The following is a 26,175-nucleotide window of genomic DNA, read 5'->3' on the forward strand; positions in this document are numbered from 1 at the left end:
GGCCATCTGAATGTCCACATATCCATTAGAGTAGTCTCCTCACTCAGCAGGTTTTGTCGAAACATTCAGAGTGAAAATAAGATGTTATCCTTTCCTCTGGTTCCCAGATGAAGACACACACACACACACACACACACACACACACACACACACACACACACACACACACACACACACACACACTTTGGCATTAAACCAAGCCTAAAAAGAGAATCAAACTAACATGTTGTCACCAGAACAAACTGTACAACATCTTAGGTAAAATGTTCCAGTGGACTGACCTGAAGTAAACGTAAAAGCAAAACAATTTAAACCATGTAAATCTTTATGTACGTATGCGCTGTCCTCTGTATTTGCTGCTGGAGCTGTGGCAGGTGATGGAGCACCATCAAAACCTTTTGTATGAAGAAGAGAATGAATATGTGCACTTCTCTTTTAACTCCCAAACACCAGTCCCTCGACTAATTAGCAGGCTGGGAGAGATGGAAGGTAATGCAATGTTGAATGAAAAGAAAAGAGAATAAAGAAAAAATCCCCTCTCTTTCATTTGGTATGGTAATATTTCCTGCTCACATACTCACCGTAGCTATGAGAACAAGCAGTTGGGGGACGGTAGAGACAGGGGTATGCGAGTGAGGAAGGGAAGAGGTGGGAAACTTGGAGAGATGTACAGAGTGATGTGTTTTTCAGAAAGAGGGGTGATAGGAGGAGGAAAGGTGGGAGGATGGAGGAGGCACAGAGGTAGAGAAGACGAGTGAAGAGAGAAAGACATGGGAGAGGAGAAATCCCGCGCTTCAACTCATCCCCAGCGGATGAGACGAAGGGAGTGAGATGTAGTGAGAGCTTTCTGTTGCAGAAAGAAAAGTACCTTTGATAAGTGGAACATTTTGGGGCACTGAACTGCAGACAGACAGACAGACGGACAGATGGGCAGAAAGGAAAAGGAAGTGCGTACAAACAGAGAGGCAGGTTGTTACTGTAGGTACGACAACAGATAGACTGGAGGCCAAACAGCATGACAGACAGATGAGCTGGCAGACAGACAGAACAAACAGGAACATGCAAACAGCCCAGCACTCCTGTGGAATTACATGTCCCAAGATGCAGTCTTGCGTATGTGTGTTGGTCTTTACAAGCTGGTTTGTTTCTGTCTTGTGTTGGTGTGTGTGTGTCTGTCATGTCTCCAGAGAATCTCCTGCTGCTTCATTAGATCCTGTTAATAATTACCCAACAGGGAACAATGCTTTGGACTCACACACACACGCACAAACACACACACACACACGCACACACACATATCTATAGATATGCAAACACTAAAGATCTTCGTTCTTCATTAATCATCTTTGACCAGTCTATCGACAAACAGAGATATAGTCAAATAAGAAGAATGCACTTTAAATAAAAATAGTTTACATTGTAAAAATTATTCATTTTAATCTTGTAAATGACTTATTTAGGATAAGTGCAACAGTTAGAACATAATGTTGAGGACATAGACGTGTAATCAGCAGCTATTTTGGTAACTGATGAATGCCAAAGATTTGTTTCCACGCAATTAGTTCTGTCAAAATAATATATAAATTTTGATTAATTAATCACAGTGAGAAAAAAAAGCTGATTAATTGCATTCTGTGGTGCCCTTTGACCCTGTGCGTCATTGAAACTTAAACATGACGGAGGCATGAATGGAATTTACATTTAAAAAACACTCAAGAACATCATTCTCTGCAATTTAAGTGAAAGGATTTTCATAAGTATTAAAAGCCTTAAATTTAATCTCAATGCAAAGTATTCAGCAGCAAACTCAGAGGTCCAAGCTAGCACAGGTCCCGATGCTGTTATTATTAAATATTTTCACAGCAAAAAAGTATGTGATTAATTTATTGCAGAGCTTGTAATCTATTAGATTTATTTTTAATTGCTTGACAGCACTATAAATAATATATATAACAAATTGTTGCAGTTAATAATCTGCTAAAAACCAAGACCAAGGCAAATCCTTAGATTTCATGTTTGGGCGATTTGTGGTAGTAAAGACCAGTGTTTTAATGAAATTTAAACACATTACTCAGTAATGTACAGAGCAACTAATGTGTTAGCAAAGGCACTGAAGAAGAATACAAGCTAACAAACACGATACAAATGCACATTTTTAAACTATTCCGAAATGAATTTGCAGAAATGTGTTAGACCTCAGAGATGCAGTAAATATTAAAACTGTCTCTTCTCCCTTGTGTTGAGCTCTGGCTATTAATGAGTCCTTTTGTCTTCCTCACATATTAACATTGGTTTTATTTGTGATCTTATTGTTCCCCCTCTTTCTTTCTGTGCCTTCTTGGTTTTCCACCCCACAAACTTCTGTCTCTCGTCTTTCCGTCCCTCCTGTCTTAATCTGTAAAACACAAAAAGATTTTTTGCTCTCGTTTTTGTTCACATCACTTTCCTACATTTTTACATCCACTCCCTCGAGTCTAGTATACAAAATAGGAGCCTCCTCTGCCTATTTCCCTTTATGCTTTCCCCCTCCCCCTTCTTCTCCGCCTGCCACCCCCATCCTCTGTGTGTCATACATAATAAGCCCACTACAGGTCTGCATGTGTCACACATGGGAGGAACTCCTGTGTTTTTTAATACATTTTTAATCCTGCCATTTGATGCCCCCCTTGTCCACCATAATTTGTACTGACTGCAGAACAAAATCAAAGGGCTTGTACTCGCTGCTTCTCGCCTCTGCTGCTCTCTGCTACAGAAAAATGCATTTTTTATTTCACTTTTTTCCTTCTTCCTCCCCTACTCACAGCTAGGTATGTTTATTTTGACATGAAAGTGCTCCTGTGTGAGAGCGCTGGCTGTTGCAAGTCACTACTCATTAGGACTCTGATTTCCCTATGCGCTGTGTGTGTGTGTGTGTGTGTGTGTGTGTGTGTGTGTGTGTGTGTGTGTGTGTGTGTGTGTGTGTGTGTGCACATGTACATTTTTGTCTTTGTGTGAACAAATTTCAGTTTAAAACCATCTTTGTGAGGACATTTTTTGCATTGTCAGAACCTTTGACTGGCCGTAACAACTTCAGTGCTATTAGATAAAACTTTCAGGTTCAGGTTAGAATTAGAGTTGGACATTTAGTATTAATGGACGTGAGTTAGACAGTACATGACACAGAAAGATCAGTGTTTGTGTGTGGATGTAAATGTACTGGCTCATTATTATATAGTAGAGAATACCGCTGTGTTTTCTATTCATTTATGTGTATTCTTCTTTTCTCTCTCTTTAGGTTCAAACTGACACACACCACTGATTTCACTTTATATTCCCCCCTTTCTCATTCTGTTTCTCTGTTTCTCTGTGTCTTTGTTCCCTAAAAGCAAGTATTTCACTTGTCGTGGGACCATTTTTCTATGCACACAGCACTATTATCAGTTAAAGAACCTTTTTTCATTTCTTTTTTCTCATATCATTGCTTAACACATTGTTGTACAGTATTTCTAATCTCTTGTCTGGGGATGTTTTTTTGTTTGTTTTTATCTCTTGTACCATCTGTAGTTCATTTAAAATTCTAAGTTGTACTCTCACTGTGGGCAAAGTGCTTTTGATTATGATTTTAAACTCTCCTACTGTGTAAGGTCCTTGCATGTATGTTCATTTCTTATCTATGAAGACCATCGAGATGAGGAAGCTAATCCATGACTGCAAACATACGTCTAACTCTTACAATAACTGAAATGACTCCTGTGTGCCAATAAGTCATTGATTTAAATTCTAGTAGTTTACTGTATAAGTAACTAAATGTATGTATTCACACATGATATGCTAATTTTTTACAGTGTCAACGTTGTGAACCACTCTACAATGATAAGCCATTCAGGTCAGGTGACCAGCTCCAGCCTATGAACTGTCGACCTTGCCAGTGTCATGGCCACGCCCTCTCCTGTCATTACGATGTCCGAGCTGATGACCACCCAGATGAGCATTATCGTGGAGGAGGTGGCATCTGTGACAACTGCATGCACAACACCGCAGGTACTGGGGGGTGGGAGTCGCACGTAAATCACCATACAATAGTGCTGTGATATATTCCCTAAGATAACTTCAGTGGTTCAGTGACACAAAATGTACAAATGTACTGCTCACTATGTAATATACACTTCATTCATTTTCACATTTATAACAACTTAATAACATATAAATATAATCAGATACCTAGAAGTATGCTAACAAAACAATAGGAATTATGGAGATGAATATGTCTTTTGACCTCTTTGTGGTGTCTCCATCTTTTCCCTTGTCTTTCTTGCTGTCTATCCTGATCCTCTCTTGACAACAGGTACGAACTGTGAGCTGTGTGTCAGTGGGTTTTTCAGGCTGGAGGAATCTGATCCCGCTTCTGTTGATGTGTGTCGGCCCTGTGACTGTAACACTGCTGGGACAATCAACGGCAGCATGGAGTGTGCCCAGGTACACACCAACACACACGGCACAATTTGATGACCAGTCAGAACCTCCTCACTCTATATTTGATCATTAAACGTGTTTTAAGGGTTAATGTGAATTTGACAGCTAAAAAAATCAGTTATGTTATTTTTCCCTCTCTCCTTTTTTGTTTCTCACCCCCAGGTAGGAGGTCAGTGTCAGTGTAAGGCAGGGACAACAGGCCGTCGCTGTGCAGACTGTTTGCCTGGTTGGTATGGCCTTGAAGCCTCAAATGTAAATGGCTGCGTTCACTGTAACTGCAGTGACATTGGCACCATCAGCAACTCAACAGGAGCAGTTCTCAACTGCAACCAGGACACAGGACAGTGCCAGTGTAAACCCCATGTTACAGGTGAGACTACTAATAGTACATTAGAGATGTATGAACTAGGAGTTTAAAGCTGTACTATCTGAGATTCATGCTAATAATGTATTTGATGGTACAGTACAGTACGCTGCAATTACTACAGTGGGTTTTACTGCACTTCTCAGAAGAAAGTGTGTGTTGAAGAAGTCGTATGATTTCCAGTGCTGCTTTTTTCCACTGGCAGTTTCTGCTGGTGAGGAACTCACAGGGTGTAACACACATGAAAGGTCCTGCCATCCCCTTAGAGCTCACAGATGAGCCAGGCGACCTTATTGTGAGTGAGGGTTCAATTAAGATAAGGAAGGATAAAAATAAATTAAAGGTAATATCAGTGTTCTCTTTAGACCCTGGTATTTTAACGCACACCTCAACTACAAAATGTCCAGTCCATAGAATAGTTTCTCTTACAAAATAAGTGCAAGTACTTTGTTAAGATTTAAACTTACGCTGTTTAATTGTCCTGTAATGGCATCTTAATTAATACATACTGTAGGCTCAGCTGCTTACGGGCTGCACACACAAGCAGAAGTAGTTATTCTGGGTGCACACGCCAACACAGACACAAACACAAACACACACACACACACATCCATATCCCAAAGTGTTTTGCCAGCCAAAATAAACAGGCTTTTCTGCTGGCGGTGCTTCCAGCCGTTGTGCTTCTCTTTGTGATAAATGGTTTCACTCTCTCCCCTGTGTGTCTTTGAAGAGCAAGCTCGTATGAAATGCAAAACCGGCCAGCGCTCCTCAACTCAACGCATCATGGTTATTGCTAAGCCTCGCTATCAAGGGCCCGTGGTTGTGCGTGCGAGTGTGGGCATGTGTATGTGAGCTTGTAAATGTGTGTAAGACTGTCTGTTTATGTATATGTATAAGGATGAACGTCTGGATGCGATCGTGTGTTCATGCGCTTTTACAACTGTGTGTATTGTAAGTTTATTTGTGTGTGTCTACATGAAAGCGTGTGCGTGTGTCTGTGTGTGCGCATACCATCAAGGACTAAGCTGGTATTTAATTCTCTAATTCAATGCCAAGTTGATTAAAACAAACTGCTGCAGCCCCTTGTATTTTTCACACTCCTTCTTACAAGACCCACTTTCGTTTTTTTCTGTCCTTGTTTGTTTGGTTGCTCCCACAGGTATTTTTCAGAAATGAGATTTGATTATGGCAATTTATTACCGCCAAGCTGATACTTTGAGTAGAGCAATGGCAGGCGTGCTTCAGAAGGACGGAATTGAAATGTGTGTGCAGAGACACAGATACACACATGCAGACGCACACGCACTCTCATAACAAGGTGCCAGAGTGCAGTGTGTACATAATAGTGTTTGAAATGGTGATGCATGAGCCTGTTAACCAGCTGGCTACTGATAAAAGGGCTGGGCCATGTCCCGAAAGCACACACACACACACACACACACACACACACACACACACACACACACACACACACACACACACACACACTTGCACAAGCACACATCAACACAAAATTCAGTTCTACAACACATTTGATTCTCTAATGTTCGCACTTCTGTTTTTCTTATTATTGTCTTCCTACATTTCCCTTTTTTCTTCTCTCTGATCTTCTCTGCTGTTCTGCGTTGAACCTTCAATTTGAACCTCGTTAAACTAGTCGCAAAAATAGGATTTGTAAATGCCAACTTGTTCAGCTCAGAGCCTCTGACATAAATAGAAAAGACGGTTACTTTTATAATGGGTGGAGGACTCTTTATAAATGATGTAGTTTTACTGGGAAAAGTTCACACAGAGTACAGTATATCATGGCATCGGGATGTCATCCCACATATTTATTACCAACACACTCAGATGTGCATGCATACCTACACACAACACGCACATATCTTCACTGCACTATTATGAAACATGATCTATGGTGAGAAATACATTCATATCCATAAAATCATTAAAGTAGGCAGACCAGGGGAAATGCCAAGTGTCTGCCGCACACTGAGCAGGGCACACACTCATACAGACGTGCACGTGTTCATGCGCACTAACAGAGACGTACAGGTTAGCGCTCTTCGATGTATGTGCACACACATTCACACTCGCCCACGTATGAACGCTCACTCTCTCATAAACGGCTGTGGCGACTGCGTTGCCCTCAGGCATCCATTTAGGGACAGATTGCCTGTCATGGGATACGTATGGCATATTCAAATAGGCCCTGCTCGCACACACTGCATATCGTGGTTTAACCAGCCTTATAGCGCGGTGCTGCTGCAGCCAGAAAACCTCCAACATGTGGAGTTAGCATTTGTTAGGACAATTATAAATAGAACATAATGAAAGAATGGTTGGACAAAGTGAAAATAACATCCTAAGCTGAACAACAGAAGCTTCAATTTAAGATAAATAAATAAATGATATGAAAACAAAGACAAACTTTGTGAAAGGAACCTCATCTTTACTTGGATTTACACCAGACAGTATCACAGTATGTATATTGTTATGTTCATCTATCCATCTTTCCACCCGTCGCCCCTTTTTTCCTTCCCCTCCATTCCTTTCTTGTAGTTGCTTAATTTATTTATTTTCTCGCTCAGTGAAATTAAGTGTTTGGCCTTAGGTGAGTGATCCATCATATGTAAAGGGCCTGGCCCTAATGATGGCAGTTTTATACACTCACCCACCATTTCTCTTTCTCTCCCACTCACATTTCCAAACGGAGAGAGGCCGGTTGGTGGACAAGCGAGCGTCAGTTCACGTTTATCATGTTTACTTCCTTTCTGTTTCTCTCTACTGGATCGTCCTTGTCCTCTCTTCCACATACAGAACAGTTATACGCAGGTTCTCTCCCTCTTTCATGCTCCAGGTCTTTCTTGTGACCGTTGTGAGTTTGGGTATTGGAACCTGTCCCACCCAGACGGCTGTGTCCCATGTGACTGCGACCCTCTCGGTTCCCTCAGCCCGTTCTGTGAGCCTAAAGGGGGGCAGTGTGAGTGTAAGCCAGGAGTGGGGGGGCAGCGCTGTGACTCATGTGGCAGCGGTTTATATGGATTGAGACTGGAGGGATCTTGTGCCCCTTGCAACTGCTCACAAGAAGGAACCGTACCTGGAACAGACTGTGATCCCTACACAGGACAGTGCGTGTGTAAGGCAAGTTCATGATTATAACTTTTAATTTTATTATAGCAGTTCAGGTCGTTCTTGACCTTGGAAACAGTAGTTGACTGAACAGTCCCACATGATCTTCATCAACAAGTGATGGTTTTGGTGTGTTAACACGAGACAGTGAAAAATAAAGACGTTTATTGTCAGGTAAAGAATCCAAACCAGGAGTTGTGGAGCAGAGAAGGCTTCATCGGGTTTCTTCATCCATCCATCCAATATGAATTAGCCACCACTATTTATGAGCTGCGTGAGTTAGAGACTAACTCCATAGGAACATTTTTGTTTGCTTTGGCATGGACTGACCAGTTTATTGAATCTGGTGTGATCTGGACACTTTAATAATACATGTACTACAGTTGTAACGTGACACTTCCTGCATTGTTTGTCCATCATGAAGCTACTTTTCCTACAACTATTACACCTCTGCTTTTGTTCCTCCTTTTCTTCCATCTTTACTTCTTTCATAGGAATACGTAGAGGGTCATCGCTGTGACTCTTGCCGTCACGGTTACCACACCCTGGAGCATCGAAACTCCCTGGGCTGTCTGCCGTGTGCTTGTGACACCAGTGGCACCATGCCAGGGGGTGGATGTGATATGTGGACTGGACAATGTCCATGCAGAGAGGGTGTAGAAGGACTACTGTGTACAAACTGTGCTCACAACTACTACAACAGGAGTTTAGACCTCCAGAGTAAGACAACATATACAGTAGCTAAAGCTGATGTTACACCTCAGTTTATTACACGTCTTAATCTCAGTACTCTGACTTTAATCTCAATATTCTTTCATCTCAGAATTCAGCCTTATGCTGTTCAGAAACAAATGACATATTCACATATTTCTGGTTATTTTTTGTTGTTGTGAGAAGTTTATTGTTGTGTTAAAGGTGACAGTTTGGGGGCATCTTGATCTACAGTTTTATGGTTTCTAATGTGATTTTGTGTCCTGTCAGAGGGGTTGTCCCAGGGCTGTGTACCATGCATCTGTGACCCCAGAGGAACACTGCCGGGGACAGTCTGTGACAGTACTACAGGGCAGTGTGTTTGTGCCCCCACACGCTATGGAAAGGACTGCAGCAGCTGCCGATCCGGTGAGTTGGAATAATGAAGGGATGGAGAAGAAAAATCGAGGAGCGATTGGGAGAAAATGGATTAGTATAGGGTGCAACAGTATAGTTTCTCTGTGTGTCTGTGATTAGTCTTACGAAAGAAGTAAAAGATGTTGTACTGCATTAGTAATGGAGAAGAACCATTAGACAGCATCAGGTTTACTGTAACACAAGTAGTGAATGGATGTTCACATGGCCTGTATTAATTTCCACAACTACTGGTTCACAACATTTAGATTTTTTTATTTGGACAAAATTAGTTCCTAACATGCAGTTGTTTATTAGCTTCCACGTCTTAAAAAAAAAAAAAATGCTTAATGTAACCTCACACATGTTTTGAGTTGTGTCTTCATAAATCATCATGTGGATTCGACATTTTAAAGCCTAAGAAGGAAGAAAAGAAATATTAATAAAAGTGATTTAAGTAATTGGACATGACTTTACTTCAAATGTTCAAATGTGTGTGTGTGTGTGTGTGTGTGTGTGTGTGTGTGTGTGTGTGTGTGTGTGTGTGTGTGTGTGTGTGTGTGTGTGTGTGTGTGTGTGTGTTCAGGTTTCTATCTCTCTCCAGATCAGACGATGTGTGTGGACTGTAACTGCCATCCCATGGGAGCATCTCAGCGTAGTTGTGAGAACCAGACCGGACAGTGTGTGTGTGCTCATTTTTCGGTGGGAGGACGACGGTGTGACCAGTGCCGTGACATGTTTTTTGGATTCAACCCTGGCCTGGGAAGGTAAGCAATATAAAGTCAATCACTCAGACGCACACAGGTGGACATTGTCTTGGGGGGAGGGAGGGGGGGGTTACATCCTGTGAAGCTTTTATCCGTTAATTGCTCCACTTGCATGTACACACTTCTGAACATATGAGCACAAACACCAGCAGGTGCAGTCTGTGTAAAGACAGTTTCCATATAGGCAGGCAGACATATGAGTTAAGAGCTGCTTTGACCTTTACAGCTCACGTTTCTACCTGCAGGCTGTCACACACATGCACACACATGCACAACTTACAGCACATACACGAATGCAATTGTAACCTTACAGGTTACGTCTGTGAAACGCTTGGAACCACACACCCTTCAACCGAGAGTCATAGCAGACTGTTGTTTCACCGTGTAAAGTTAGTGTAAGAGGCAAGAGAATGCATTATATGAATGAATGTCTTCACAAAGAGTCTCAGTGTATCCGTGGTAGCTGACCTTGCCTCGCTGTAATCTCCAGTGTTAAAACATTAAGCGTGGGATCTGGCTGTGCCTGAGATCCCCTCACAGTAGAGACGGTTGGAAGGTTTGAACGAGGGAAAGCAGCTGAATGATAAAGACAAGAAGGAATGAAAGAGTGAGAAGACAAGAGAGGAATAATTAAAATGTAAGAGAAAGTGTTTAAAAAGGGTGTTCTTAAATGGAGCATACAGTTGTAGTGACAAATAAATCTTTCAATGTATAGGATAATAATGACATATAAGACTTATTAGTGCTGAATGCTTCTCTTGTGCTCTGCACTCCATAGTAAGGATTTCTACATCTACATATCATCAAGAAGTAATTTATCCTCCCCCTTCAATCAATAAGCTTACATGAATTACTTTATATATAAATACACACAGAGACTGGTGTGTGAGTAGTTGGCTGAAGAAGTAATCCTGTGTCTCTTATGTGTCTCCACGGAGAACTGGGTCAGAGAAATGCTGACCACACGCTCTGATTCACATGGAAATATGATGGTAATTCTGTCTGGAGGGATTAAATATTGACACATGCACACATTCACCTATACCATAGTTTTATTATGAGGTGACATATGTAATATTCTAAAACTGACAATAATGTGTGTTACTGGTACCTAAACACCTTCTAATGTCTAAATCTGTTAAATAATCCATCGTCTTTATAGTTTATGTTCCTTGGTGGAGAATTTACTGCATGCCACTGCTAAACAGTTGTTTGTGTACTGTATAATACAATTAGGATATAATTATAAAATATAATTATCAACATGTTATGTCCCAGTAAATTCTTTCTCTTTCACACACTTGTACTTGAGACTGATGAAAATAAATATGTGTGTAATGTTTTTTTCTTTCTCCTTGAGAACGTAGTGAAGGTTGAGTCACTCGGGTTTTGTGTGCGTGTGTTTGTGTGAATACCAGCTGATAGGACAAATTTGTGGTTCGTTATGTCGCTGCGGCTTTTCACACAGTAATAAAGAAGGTGTAGCGAAGTGTGTGGGAGCGAGATGAAGCATGCAAGTGTAGCATGTGGTAGAAAGAAAAATACACATGGGTATGTACAACTGTGTGTTTGCATGAGTACTGTATATGTGTTTGTATGTAGAGGTGTGTAAAGTACACAAACGCAATACTTAAAGTAAAAGTGCAAGTATTTTCCTAGAGAAACACTTCAATAGAAGATAATAGAGTTTCTATGAAGATAGTTTCTTGGCCAGAGGATGCTGGGTGGAAAAGTGGTAGTGACCTTTCAGAGACATGTACAAGCTTGTCTTTGAATGTTCTGTAGAGTTTTTGTACGGTGCTGTTGTTCATGGTGATGATTTTCAACCATCAAGATGTAGCCATCGTGTCAAACATCTTCATAATGTTTTTTGCTTCACTAGATGTCAGCCCTGTGCATGTGACCCGGTCGGCAGTGTTAATGGTTCATGTCACCAAGACTCGGGGGTCTGTGTGTGTAAGCTGCTGGTAACTGGAGACAAGTGTGATGTATGTCAACCTGGAGCGAGACATTTGGACCCTGAGAATCTCTTTGGCTGCAGTAAAGGTTTGTGTGAACATGTTGATAACACACACATTGTACAGCACCCTCTAATTATACATCATTTATCATTGAATCAGTTAATTGATTAGTCGTATTCTCTCTTTCTCTACTTTATGTTTTTATCTAACACCATTTCCCTCTTTCTGTGCAGCACCCTTTCAACAACCTCCCCCTGTAGCTTTTGCTCTTAGTTATTCTTCCATCCATCTCTCTTGGCGTCCACCGGATGCCCCAAACTCACACAGACTCAACTACACGCTCGTCAGGGATGGACAGTCACTGCATAGCATACAAAGTCACTATCCTTTCAGTAAGTTTCCACGTGCTGTATCTGTTTACATTTGTATCATTAAGATGCACATTAAACTAATGTACTTTTCCTTTTATTCTACCTCCATCTCTTTATCTTTCTTAAGCCCTAGAATCATTTGAAGACACCGGTTTGTCTCCCTACATTAATTACACTTACTGGCTTATAACCGCTAACGTGGCCGGATCCACAAAGAGTGCACTGGCCTCCTGCCAGACCTTAGGTGCACCACCTGCTGCAGACCACCTCCGTTTAAACCTAGTGGGACGACCGGGTCCAACCACTGCTAGCTTTAACTGGAGCACGCCGCGGAATGATTCAGGCCCAGTGGAAAGGTAAGGAGGGAACATAAGGAGAGGATGGAGGAGGCGATTGTGACCTAGGACAGCAGAGAGTTCTAGTGCAGACTAGTAGAGTGATGGTAAGAGATGTAAAACTGAAGAAAACAAGATCTGATTATCACATTTTCTTCCCTACAGGTTTGTGTTATCCTCCACCGAGTCATCTAGTGGAGCAGAGCCCATCATTCACTACACAGGCTTATCTACAGAGGCTGTAGCAAGTGGTCTAAAGCCCTTCACTCAGTACACTGTAGAACTAGAGGTAGGTGGAGAAAACGGTTGTCAGCTTCAAATTTAGAGACTGATTCTTACTCCTTCTGATATTTTTCAGCATGTACAACCTGCAAAATCACACATTCCCCTCCTTGTCTACAGGCATGCTCTTCTGGGGGGTGCACATCCACACCACCGCTGTCTCTTCTGACAGCCTCTGCACCCCCACAAAACCAACCTCCACCCAGAGTCAGTGCTACAGGGCCTCATACACTGCATGTCTCCTGGGAGCCCCCCAGTCATCCAAATGGTAGAAACCCAAACATACACGCACATGAAACTAATGTCAAATGTAGAGAGACACAAACTTGTAGACACATCATGTGCAATAAAGAACACATGCATTGATGTGTCTGTTATAAATATAATACAATAACACAACTTAACAAGTATATACATTTCAGTTTCAGTTGTTGGGAATGAATTATACAGCTGAATGATTGTACACACATTTTAACGAACATGAAACACTCGACTGCTAGCGTGGCTTTTAGGCTCGTGTCTCTCAGCGAGTATGAGAATCAACGAAAACCACTACACACGCACATAGACTGAAATACACACTGATTTAGAAGTGCCTTCGGTAAATCCTGAGAGCTTTGTAATGGCTCTAAGGCTCAGTGTCATACAAAGCCCTGTAACCTGGGTTTCTCTCTCTGTTTGTGTCTCTTATGTTTTCCCTCTCTTCCTGTTAATCTGCTCCCCTCCCAGTGACATACTAAACCCTGTTATGTGGCTTTCTCTGGGTCTTTTACCTTCATTTTCTCTGTCATCACTTCTCCCTCTCATCACTATGTTTCTCAACATGACTCACTCCCCTAGGCTCCTTTAAGAGCCTGTATTACTTGATTTTATTAGCATTTAATATTATTTAATAACAACATTTAGACATGTTTATTCTTTTATGGTTTCACACGTCTCCTGTTACACTGGTTCTGCTCTGTCCTCATTCTACCCCAGCTTTAATACTGTACTACACCTGGGCCTGCAGAACTAGCTGTCAATTTATATATATTTTTTAATCTGTACTAATCTGTTGTACACTCACACTCGTTTGCTCTACATACAGGTGTTATCACAAAGTACGAGGTCTTCCTACGTGGACCACTGGACTCACAAGACCGTTCAAGTTCTGCTGTAGAGAGGAAAGTCTTTTTCAGCTCTGGTTGGCTGGATTCAAGTGTCCCCCCACAGATACAGGAACCCACCAGCGGCACAGTGTCGCCCCCTGAGAGCAGTACAGTGGTATCGGGTCTGCAGGCTTTTTCCACCTATCAGCTGAGAGTCGTCAGCGCCAACATGGCAGGAAATGTCACATCAGGCTGGACCACAGCACGCACCGCGGAGGGAGGTTTGTATACCGTACAACGTGGTTGTGTTTAATATAGAATTGTTATGTAGTCATCAGGTGCATCTCAATTAAATTAATTGAGATTCAGTGTTTTATATGGAAAAATAGGGTTTTGATAGTTAATTAAATATTTTCATGGAGCCTTTTGTTTTTGTGCTGGATGTCATGCCTTGAGTTTTACTTCCTCTACTGTGAATGTGACCAACTATGATGGTTCCCATGCTATAAGATAGGTAGGTAAGTTCTGTAGGTAGATGAATTGGAAAGATTGTTTTGTGCCCTAAATATACATTTTAATGGTGCTCACAGATGAGAATTTCAGACAAATAGCTTCTACATTTCATTCAGGCTGGAAGTTTCTGAGCTTTCCTCAACAGAAGAAGCAAAAGCAGGAGAGCACAACATCTTCTGACAAATGCCTGTTCTTTAAATGATGTATTTTATAGGATGACTTTTTTATAGCATGTTTTCATGGTGGACAGATTATTACTTGATTATGTTTTGGGTGTTGTACATACTCTATTTGTACTTTAATTTACATTATGTAATTGAACCATGGTGTAATGTAAATCTAAGGGTTTTTTGGTTAAAAATGGCTGCCATAAAAAATGTACTGTAACAAAGTCATTATATGAAATAAATCATGTAAAGAGGAGGCGTTTGTCAGAAGAAATGCAGAGAAAGGACCAAGGGAACAAGGGAGGAAGTAAAAACTGCACATGGGGGAGGGGGAACTCATTAAGGTATTTGAATTTCAAAGAGATGATATGGCTCATTAGGACTAAACGATTGCCTCCAACATCACTCTAAGCTATGTGTCTGGATAACAAGCATATGATAACACCATTTTAAATGTGAAGTATGTGTCAGTGTTTGTGCGCGTACACGTGCTGTGTTAGAAAGAATATGATCTCTTTTTTCCAGCATATTTCACAGCTCTAGATCCCATCAACAGTACAATAAAAGAATCCGTCTCTCTAATCTTTCACGCTGTAGTGGCTATCACATCTGTAAAATTTTGGAATGCGTAAATCCATTAAGTCTTGATTTGTTTAAATGTTCCTGTTTGTCTCTATTAATTTAGAGTAAACTGAGTTTTTAAGTCTTTTCATCTCATTAGCAGAAGTAGTGAAGATCAGAATCTATAGAGTTCGGCCAGATTTGAATGATATTGTTGTAATTTAATAACAGTAACAAGTAAGTTTTGAATCAGTCCCACCTGTTGGACTGGATGACAGTAGGCAGGTACCAACATGGCACAGAAGCAGCTGTTGTCTGTCACAAACTTTCCTCTGAGCTAAGGAGATTTGTTTATTGTGATTTGATAACATGAGAAATTCTGGCTATATGAACTTGGACTTACCATTGTTTATGTTTTCCATGCATGATTAATATGAGAAATCAGTATGAGTTAACGTGCTAACCTGCACCTGTTGTAACTTAGAAAAGTTACACAGTTTTCAAAGTTACTGAGTAACTACAGAGAAGATTGCCTAATAATACTTAATAAAACTATGAATTGTTTGCTGAAAAAATAGTGTGTGATGAGTGATTTCATCCCCATGTTTCCAGTCCCAGAGTTTATGGCTCCTCCAGAAGTGTCTGCGCTGTCATCTTCCAGTCTCAGAGTTAAGTGGAGCACTGCTGAAGGTCGAGGGGTCATAGCCAGAGGACAGATTTCAGAGTACCGCGTCAACTTGATCACTGAACAGAACAACAATCCTTACGCTCCTCCAGTTGTTAGTCAGGTAAGATTGAAAAGCTTTAGTTGAAGATCGGACCAAAAGCTTTTGTCCCAACAAATTAACTTCTCTAATTCTCTTTTAGGTCCTGCATAAGGTGGGGCCATCGTCACAGCCTGTTTATATAGTGAAAGGGCTGAAGCCTTACTACATGTACAACTTCACTGTTACACTTTGTACAAAGACAGGCTGCATTACGAGTCTGCCGAGCACAGGAAGGACCCTACCAGCAGGTAAAACAAAGAAATCAGAGCACACGACTGCAAACAGACTTAAGCAAATTACATCACACGACATCACATCAGTAAGAAACTCTGAAGACAATGAGTTTAAAAATAGGGTCTAGAGTGGCGAAAGCACGGGGTGTGTTAACTGGAGGGATATTCATAGTGTGCTCCACTAAAAACATGTTACTATTGATTACTAGGAGAAAAATGTGGCACAACACAGACTTTATGCTGGACATGAATCAAAGCTCAGCTCCTGAAACACACACATGTTGTTCTCTCTCACCTTTACATTTACAAACCATTGTGGGGGTGGGACGAGTTAGCAGTGTTTAATAACTGGTACAAACCTCTGGGACTGAGATGAACACATAGACACACAGGATTTTTATTCAGTTTTTATCTGTGCGTGTCCCTGACTGTCATTTCTCACTCAATCCATCATCCAACTCTTTTTCGCTTAAATACAAACCATCAAATGGCAGCAGCCCCCCCTCCAACGCACTTTTCCATCTGTTCACTCGTGGTCTCTTCTCTTGCTGCTCATTTTTTCTTGTCTTTTTTTGTTTGTTTTGTTTATTCAGTTTTTTTCTTTAGGTGAATAGACAATGCACTGAGTGGATGTGAAAAAAGCCTTTCATCTATAAATACATGCTCAGGGATTTGTGCTTTTGAACATACTCTAAACGGGTACATCTGTTGACATAGTGAATATTTTCATTTCATACAATTCTTAAAGAGTCCTTCCTTGTGTTTATTGTGATGAATGATGCTTCATATTGTAATCCGTGGACTTTTTATGTATTTTTAATGGCTACATCTGTTGACACAGCAACAGTGTTTATTTCAAGTGATTCCAAAGACTTCTCTCAACTGTAATACAGTACAGTACAATATGGCTTATTGTACCCAGTTGACTTTTTGAATGTATTTTTAACAGCCACATCTGTTACTACCGCTTTGTTTAATCCAAAGCCAAAAATGTCCCTGGTTTCACGTATAAGAAATGATAATGGCATATGCCATTTGGCTGGGTTTTTTTTAAAAACACAAAACAATTTGCATAGTGAGCTGCTCCACTGGGTGTTGAGCATTTGTTGTAGCTGCACACCGCATATCACTTTTTTATGTGTTTTAAAACTACGTCTCAGGAATTCACGGGTAATACTTAATAATAATTTGATAGTATATTCTAAGAGGGGTATTGTGAAGTGTTTCTCACCCCTTAAAGTATAAAATGCTTTAGTCTATTAACAGCTGAGAATAAATAAGGTGTACAGAGGAAGGTTTAGAAAAGCTGTTGCCTCTATAGCCCTGCAGGAAGAAAACAAACACATTTCAGGCATAGTACAAAAATAAAAAGTATAGATTTATCTTGCTATTCAAACACTTTTTATGTGCTTATGAGATAAATTTATTATAAATATGTAACGTTTCCTTCTTCCAAAATATCAACTAGAAAGATTTCTGGACAATCTCTCCAAAATTAGTTTAAAATTAGTCTTCGTATTGTATTCTACATAAATATATCAACTTGGTGATATTTCCTAAATGAAGCAGTGCTGAAAAAAAATCTGCTCACATTAAGTGGTACTCCTTGTACTGATGCACTGATAAATCTCCCACACATAAGGCTGGGCCATTAGAGCCTGCTACCATCTGCTGTAAGTGAGCAGACAGCATCTGCGAAACCACTGGAGTTACACCAAAGCACACGACTGAACATTAGCACGCACACGGAGACGGACGTAACGACACAAGCAAGGAGCTCTCTGTCCGTGTGTGTTGATGCATTTGCAATTGTTTCAGTGTGCGCGTCTTCCCACAAAGTTATTGATCACGACGTAAAGTGAGTGGCTAATCAGGGGCTGATGGTGATGTTTTATGTATCGTACATCCATAAAGGCTTGTTCTACAAGACATACACATAGTGACACACACACACACACATACACTCACACTGTAACACCACTCAACAGAACAGGAACTTTATTGATTTACGCATAATTGGCCTGAGGCCCTTCTTGAGGAGAGAAATATGCATGGCAAGGGATCGCCATGTCAATAAGTGGTGTGCTTGTGTGCGTGGTGTAACTGTACGCTAAGAGCCTGTTAAGACATGTCAGTCGCTGTAAAAACAGAAAACACACACACACACACACACACACACACACTTGCTCCTGGGAGCTGCCCCATGATTTAGCTGCTTCATTACCATGTCGGCAGCTAAAATTAACCTTTCTGGTTGACTGTTAACCTTGTATATGCGCGCGTGTGTGTGTGTTTGAACACACTCGTGATAAGACAAGTGGTTTTCGTCAAACTGAATGTGTCATAGTGTTAAGTACATTTCACTGAATTAAAAGCTCATACGGTAAATTAATGACACGCAAAGAATGTGCTACAGGCCGTAAGAATGCCACTGATCACTATGGAGGAAGTCAATGTCATATGACACACTCCACAAACATCAACACACACACTCAGCTGTCAGTTTGTAATCAGACTTGTGACCTTTCCTTGGTGCTTACTACTACTATAGGTGTTTAACAGACTGGTATGGATTTGATTTGATTACTGCCCATTTTGGAGTAAACTGCTAGTTTCAACTATGTCAAATGAGCTCTGTCGTCTGAAACGAGCACTTTTATTACCTACATTTGTTCATTACAACTGTCAACGTCTTATAAATGCACAACTGTAGTTTTATGATAATCAGACATGGTCTCACATGAATTGAGTTGCTAACAAACACTGCAAAATGAAAACAAGTGACGTTACTCTAAAACATATGTGATTGCATATAGTTCAACTCATGAACCAGTTGTGAATTTTTGCCTCTAGGAGATAATAAAAGAAAATCAGCCAATGTTCATTGTAAGACAGGTAAAAATTAATCACACGAAATTGCAAAAAACAGGAAGAGCACCGATGTGTGCCTGTGGTCCTTGTCCACTCTAATCTTTCTTCTACACATTCTCACACTACCTGGGTGTTAGCTGATGTCCAGTGCCATCATAGGTGACATCAGCTCTACTGTTGTGAGTGAGTCAGTTATAATACCCTCTGTAAAACTGCAGTCTCCCAGTGAGATGACACCGAGGTCAGTCTAGTTTGATAAAACCTCAAAACCAACAGAGCGCAGTCTATTTTGCTGCTGGGTTTCAGTCAGAAGCCCAGGAAACCTGGCTTGCCCTCTCTCACAGTGATAAGCCTGTGTTGCCTTGAGTACAAGTACAGCTAGGCTTAGTTGTTGACAAGATAAAGGTCTTGTTCAGACTATCACAAGAAACTCCTTCCTTTGCCAAATCGCTTTCTGTGTTACAATAATAAACCAGTCACATGCCTCCAATGTCATATAGCTGCCTACCTTCTGGCCATCAGCCCCTAATAACAAAAAGAATAATTTGTTTTCCAGCACATCATGTTTAAAGCAAGCCGCGCATTGGTGTGTGTGTGGCCCAGTCAGTCTTCTAAATGTCACCATAGCTCAATTTGAATAGACTGGTAAGCTATCGATTGGCAGTAATTTATGGTTTGATGTGCCAAGATGAGCCGCCTAAGACAAGCTGTCCACTTCCCTTTTAAGAGCTCTATTAGATCTCACACTAAAGATGGTCCGCCTGTGTGTGTCACTGAGAGCTAATTTACTCCTACACAGACCATTTAGACTATTACTGAAACACACACACGCACAGAAACACAATGATGGAATGACACTTAATGCACACATCTTTCCCATCTCCACACCAGTCCATCACTCGCTAGGTTTCTCTCTCCATTCTTCAGCCAGTCTCCGGTTGATTTATTTATGATACATGTTGAAACTGCAGATCCAGTAGCTCCCAGTGTGTTTCAAAGGGGCATTTAATTTAACATCTAAAGTGCACGAAGAAAATTAAATTGACCCTCTGTGAAATGAAAATGGGACTTTTGTCCAGTCTGAACATACAGTAAGTAAGTGAGAAATGAATAAAGACACGTTTCTACTGAAAGAAAGAAACATCAAGATCACATCCATTTTATTCAAGACTACAGTACCTGTACAATCACAACAGGGGAATGTTTCTGAGTAGCTGTGGTACATGGTTCACATTTTAGACGTGTTCAAACACAACATTCACACAGTCTATATTGTTAAAATTAGGTTAAAACTGAAAGATTTCTGCACGGGGTTTCTGTCTTTCTTCTCTCAGCTCCAACAGGACTGTCTCCACCTCGATTACTGCCAATAAATGAAACCACCATTCAGATAGACTGGAACCCCCCAGCTCAACTCAATGGACCACACCCACTGTATCAGGTCTGTCAGAGTATTGACAACAAAGATTTGTACATGTTCATATCCATTCATAACCTGCACGTGGTTAGCAAAATGCAATTTAACACAACAATTGGCAAAGTTTGTTGAAAGTAAACTTCTCAGTACTGCTCAGTCCAGTTTTATTTATATACCATCAAATCACTACAAAACAACTAGTTTCCAGGCACTGTACTTGGTGAGGTCAGGACCTTACAGAATCCATCAAATCTCTTTTTAGCAGCACTAGGAAACAGTGGAGAGGAAAAACTCCCTTCACTGGGAGAAACCTCCAGTATTTATTCATAATGTTAATTTTCTCAGGTGGAGAGGACGGATGTCTCTCTCTCTGACCCACAAGTTCCTGTTGTCAGAGGGACCAGATTTCCCGGAAACAGTTTCTACCAGTTTCCCAGTGACACCCTTCCAGTCAACACGGATTTCACAGGTAAGAATATATTTCTACAGCAGGTACATGCTGTGTGTATTGTGTGTATTGTGTGTTTATCAGAAATAAACACTGACACACTGACGCTTCCTGTTTGGCGCCCTGGGCATGATGGCAGGTGCCTGACGCCCTTGGAGTGGGAATGGGCTAATCTGTCTGCAGTGCTGCAAACTGCACATGCATATTTACATATACATACATGAATGCCTGTGTTTTTTGTGTTTTTATCTTTTGTGGTGTGCAGTGATTACACTGCAATCCGACAGACTTTAGAATGACTTCCCCAGTCATCTTAAAGGACAATTATCTTTCTGTTTACCAGCATCATTAGAGGGTTGAGCTGCACAGCCAAACATGTTCTGCTTCATCTGAGAACATCACCCAGTCTGACGCTCATAATTAATGACTGCTGATACCAATCAGTGGGATTTGAGCGAGCAAAGCTCTTTGATGCCACTTGAGATTACGTTACTGTCCTGTATAAACCTTGTATCGCTGGTTGTGTCTTTCTTTGTGGATGTGGTGTACATTTGGTGGTAAAATCAAGCCATGTTAAAACTGAACTGATAAAATGGAAAACTGGTGGCAAATTCCTGACATGACCTGTGCAGATAAGTTTTCATCTGTAATCTTTATAGAACAGTGCTCAACTGTAACTGAGCCAACAAAGCTCCCTGTTGGTCACATAATCTTGTTCATTCAAAAAAACTCATATGTTTGCCACCCATAAAGTGTGGTGCTCATTTTACATCTGAAATCTTAGGAGGTCGCAGCCCAAACATCAATTATTGTCAAAGTACTGAAGAGACCAACAGGATTTGAGTGTGAAGCTTTATTGGCATATGAGGAAAAGAGAGAGAAACAAGTTGACAGAACTTGAGGAATATCAGTGACCACTTCATTTGATTTTGCTACAATCACTAAAGATATGACAATAATTTTCTTTCAATCTTCATGCACAAATACACATTATGTGTTCTTTGCATCTGAGAAGTTTAATACAACGGCTTCAGGGAGGTAAAAAGGAATAATAACCCAACTTTTGTTTTTGTTACGTCTCAGTTTGATTTGGTAACTTTAACTTCGTTATCGGTTTCCTTAAGAGCTAGTCGATATCTATGATAATAGGAAATTCTCTTTTTTAATATATTTATTTTACTGTTTAATATAAGCTTTGGCATTCCACTGAGAAATCACAGCTGATTTGCTGCTTGTTCTTCATCTTATACATGATGGTTTCTGGTTCTTGGTCATTGCTTTATTTGAACGTTGTATGTTTAACTCACATCAAGGAATGATGAGTTTTGATATCATCTGTGCTCCTTCAGCACTAAGATAAATAGATCTTTCTGAAAACTGCCAGCAAATAGATGATGATTTTTGCTACTGAAGGGTGCCTCTCGTCTCCTCCGTGCTCCTCCTTCATAAAGGGTAATGGATCAGACAATCACTTTCAGACCGGATCTATTCTGGACCATCAATGTGTCGGCAGTCCTCAAACCATCGCCCTTTTACAACCATCAATACTAATAGCATCATCTACAGACAATTATTCCCATCGAAGTGCACGGAACAGCGAACAAATCAAAGCCAAATTGGATTATGAATGTAATGCAGTGTAATGCCCCCTCGAGAGTCAATTGATCACAGAGGAGAGACTCGTCAATCGCTGATGTCTTATGGAAACCTAGTAACTCCGGCAATGACGAGTGTGAAATTTGTAAATTAGGTGAATTTTAATACAAGATGTATGTATTATTTCAAATGGGTTGAATATTTCATTCAGAAAACAACACACACTATTTTATTTTACTGTAAGTTTCATGAAATTTTGACAGTTGAAAACTTTCCTTTCGATCGTTGATGTGTCTGAAAATCGTAACGAGCTTTCTGCTAGAAAAAGCATGTGTTGCTTTTCTCCATCAGCATTATGCACCATTCTGGGAATATTAATGTCTTTCCATACATTTTTACTGCATGTGAATTGAAGGAGCTGGGTCAATATTCTGAATGTTTATAATGCAGAATCACCTGATATTTGCCCTTTCGCCTCTAATTGTATGGCCACTTTACTAAGATTATTTTTGGGCCAAATAGATTGTTTACCATGAGCAGTTATTATGATTTGAGAGCACGTTTCCCTAAATTATAAGTGGGTGATTAACGATGCTTCTCAATGCTGGATGAATTTAGGGTACTTAAGGTCAGTACTTACCACAGTGAATCTTACTTTAGATAAATAATAACCATAACCATATGCAATTATGCTTTAATATGAATGCCCTGTAAGTGCTTGTTACCATAAATGCATGTTAGTCCATTGATCTTGTCTATGTTTCTTTATGTAAAGCCCCATGATGCGACTTCCTGCGACCAGAATATGTTATTTCTAAAAAAAATCTACTTAAATTGATCTTGGTTCAAAACAGATTATATAGTCCTCTCTCCTCATTTGTAATTCTATGCTGTTTGAACCTGATGTGGGCTGATTGGAGAAAGGATGATGTCCTGCTTATAATTTTACTAATCCAGATGCAGTTCTCAACCCACAGTAAATGAAAAGAGATTAAACATCACAAACATATTTTAGAAAAAAAAAAGGAACAAAATGAATGCAGGAACAATTAGACTTGGATAATTTCCAAACATGTCTTATAGATTACATTGCTGCAGCACCACTGCAGCAACTGAGCGGGAAAAAGGGAAATGTTAAATGATACAAATTATTTTTCCTTAATTAATATGATTGATTGCCAGGCGCTGACGTTGAGAGGAAAGGGGGAGAAATGTGTGAAGGGAAAGTTTGCACAGACATCATTAGTTTTTCCCCATTTAAAGATTAATCAGAAGAGGCTGGGCTCTTTAATTCTGTCATTTGTATATTTAATGGGCTGCTTCAGAATCTATGGGTGTAATTAGCTAGCTGCCGTGCTCTCATTAATACGCCAGGCTCTGATTAATGCCAGCAGAGAGCTAACATGACTGGAGTTATTCAGGTTATGTTGTGTAGATGATTACACACAACCTCCACTGTTTACTGAGACAGAGAGAGGAGAAACACTACAATAACACATGAAACAATACTACCCAATAAATAAACTCCATTTAAAACTTTACATAATTTGAATATTGCTACTTGTTATTGTTACATATTGTGGAATAAAACATATAACCCTGCTTGTTCATTAAGAATTTTTAAATGATAAAATAACTCAATATATATATTTTAGATCCTTCCAATAACTGTTATTGGTGGTGTGAGAGTAATTGGTTTTATGTACTTGTAGTCGCAGGATTATAATTCAAGCACATTCAGTGATATATCACTCATAAAAATTAAAAAAGATAAGATAAGAAAACCTTTATTTGTCCAACCGTGGGCAAATTGCATTGTTGCAACAGCAAAGTACAAGTACACAGAGTGCCAAAAGTAGCACAGGTGTAAGTGGTAAAAGTGCAAGTGTAATAATAAATTAAAAATATTTAAAAATACTAAGTGGGTTAACACTATAAAGTACACGATATGGTCATTAATGGATAAATAAATAAATACCAGATAATTTGAATACAATATATTGCACTGGTGGTGATTCACCTTAGAATACAAATGTACAGTGTTAGTAGAGTTCATTGTATAGTCTGACTGCAGCTGGGTGGAAAGATCTGCTGAATCGCTCTGTGACACAGCAGATGGATCAGGTTGGATCAGTCTGTCACTGTAGCTCCCCACGACAGACAAAGCAGGGGTTGAGACTCATGGTCCAGAATAGATGCTAGTTTAGCCAGGACCCTTCTGTGCCCCACCTCCCTCACTGAGTCCAGAGGACAGCCAAGGACAGAGCTAGACTTTTTGATGACCTTGTCCAGCTTCTTCCTCTCCGTGATACTGCTGCGCCAGCAGAACACACCTTACAGGATGGCTGATGCCACCACAGAGTCATAGAAGATCCTCAGGAGCGCCGCCTTCACCCCAAAAGATGGCAGTCTCCTCAGGAGGCAGAGCCGGCTCTGGCATTTCCTGTACAGTGTGTCGATGTTATGAGTCCAATTTGTTGTTCAGGAGAACACCCAGGTACTACTCTCGTTGAGTCCATTCTCTCAATGTTCATTCCCTGGATGTTCACTGGTGAGGGGAGAGTAGACCACTGTCTGCAGAAGTCCACCAATTCTCACAACACTGCCAGGCTTTCCCAGGTGAGCCAGAGCATGGTGAAGCAGGAAGATGACGGCGTCCTCCACTCCAATGCTGGGCCAGTAGGCGAACTCAAGCCACAGGCCTGAAGTTGAGATCTTTGGCATGCGGTGTCTTGGGCCCTAGTACCACACAGGAAGTCTTCCAGAGCTGTGGTACCACCCTCAGCTTGAGGCTGAGATTGAAAACATGCTCGATAACTCCGCAGAGTTAATCTGCGAAGGACTTGAGGAGCCTGTAGCTGATGCTATGATGGGCATAGGCCAGCTTTCAGGAAGGAGGCATGCATCTATGTAGCGGAGTCGAGGGTGATTGATCCAACCTAACGAAATGCAGACACAGGTCCCCCTTTAGCCTAGGCGTGGGGAGCTTTGAAATCTGAGATGGTTTTTAGGCTATGCCACACCCCACCAATGTTTTTCTGTTGCAGCTGCTCCTCCATCTTCCTTCTGTAGCTGGCCTTCCCCTCTCTGATCTTCCTCCTCAACTCCTTTTGTACAGTCCTCAGCTCCTTGTTGTTCCCTGATCTGAAAGCTTTCTCCTTATCCTTCAGGAGAGCTTTAATATTGGGGGAATCCACGGCCTGCTATTTGGAAAACACTGTGTGTTTTTAAAGCAAAAGTTTATATAGTCTGTGATGGTTTTGTTGTCTTCCCCATGTGCGTCGTAGAGCTCTGTCCACAAAGTGATGTTACTGCCATCACAAAGATGGCCATAAACTACCTACCAACTGCTAACAGTTGAGTGTCTCTACTGCACAGTTGCTCCCTCAGTGTACAGTGTTCCAGTGTGCACCATCTCACATATACAAAGACAGTATATGCCATAATGCTGCTGCTGTTCTATCAGCATTAACTCACAACACGTTAGATGTTTCTTACTGGTTAGATATGCCACAGTATGCTGTACTACAGTATAAAGTGTGCCAGTGTTATTTAGTTATTTGTCTGGTCAGTCAGTTGTTTACCATCATCCACAAAGCATTACATCTTCACACCTAATAGCAAATTCATGGTTCCTGTGCAAAATTACAACTATGCACCATAAATATCAGAAAGTAATAAACATATTACTTTATAGGTGCTTTTATAATCTGTCGAACACATTCATTCTCCCAAGGGGGTCAAAA

General features: G+C 40.7%; 1 protein-coding gene across 1 annotated transcript in view; it reads left to right on the forward strand.

Moving 5' to 3' along the window:
- ush2a (Usher syndrome 2A (autosomal recessive, mild)) overlaps nt 1-26,175 on the forward strand; it is a 160,423-nt gene that overhangs the window by 29,709 nt on the left and 104,539 nt on the right. The window contains 17 exon segments of the mRNA XM_026378646.1: nt 3,825-4,020; nt 4,325-4,455; nt 4,615-4,822; nt 7,677-7,960; nt 8,443-8,668; nt 8,930-9,067; nt 9,639-9,819; nt 11,702-11,865; nt 12,014-12,172; nt 12,279-12,507; nt 12,652-12,775; nt 12,889-13,036; nt 13,856-14,137; nt 15,710-15,885; nt 15,965-16,112; nt 20,303-20,409; nt 20,731-20,854. Coding sequence (XP_026234431.1) covers nt 3,825-4,020; nt 4,325-4,455; nt 4,615-4,822; nt 7,677-7,960; nt 8,443-8,668; nt 8,930-9,067; nt 9,639-9,819; nt 11,702-11,865; nt 12,014-12,172; nt 12,279-12,507; nt 12,652-12,775; nt 12,889-13,036; nt 13,856-14,137; nt 15,710-15,885; nt 15,965-16,112; nt 20,303-20,409; nt 20,731-20,854 — 3,025 coding nt within the window.

The sequence above is a fragment of the Anabas testudineus genome, chromosome 3 (assembly GCF_900324465.2).
Source record: "Anabas testudineus chromosome 3, fAnaTes1.2, whole genome shotgun sequence".
NCBI classification, from domain to species: domain Eukaryota; kingdom Metazoa; phylum Chordata; class Actinopteri; order Anabantiformes; family Anabantidae; genus Anabas; species Anabas testudineus.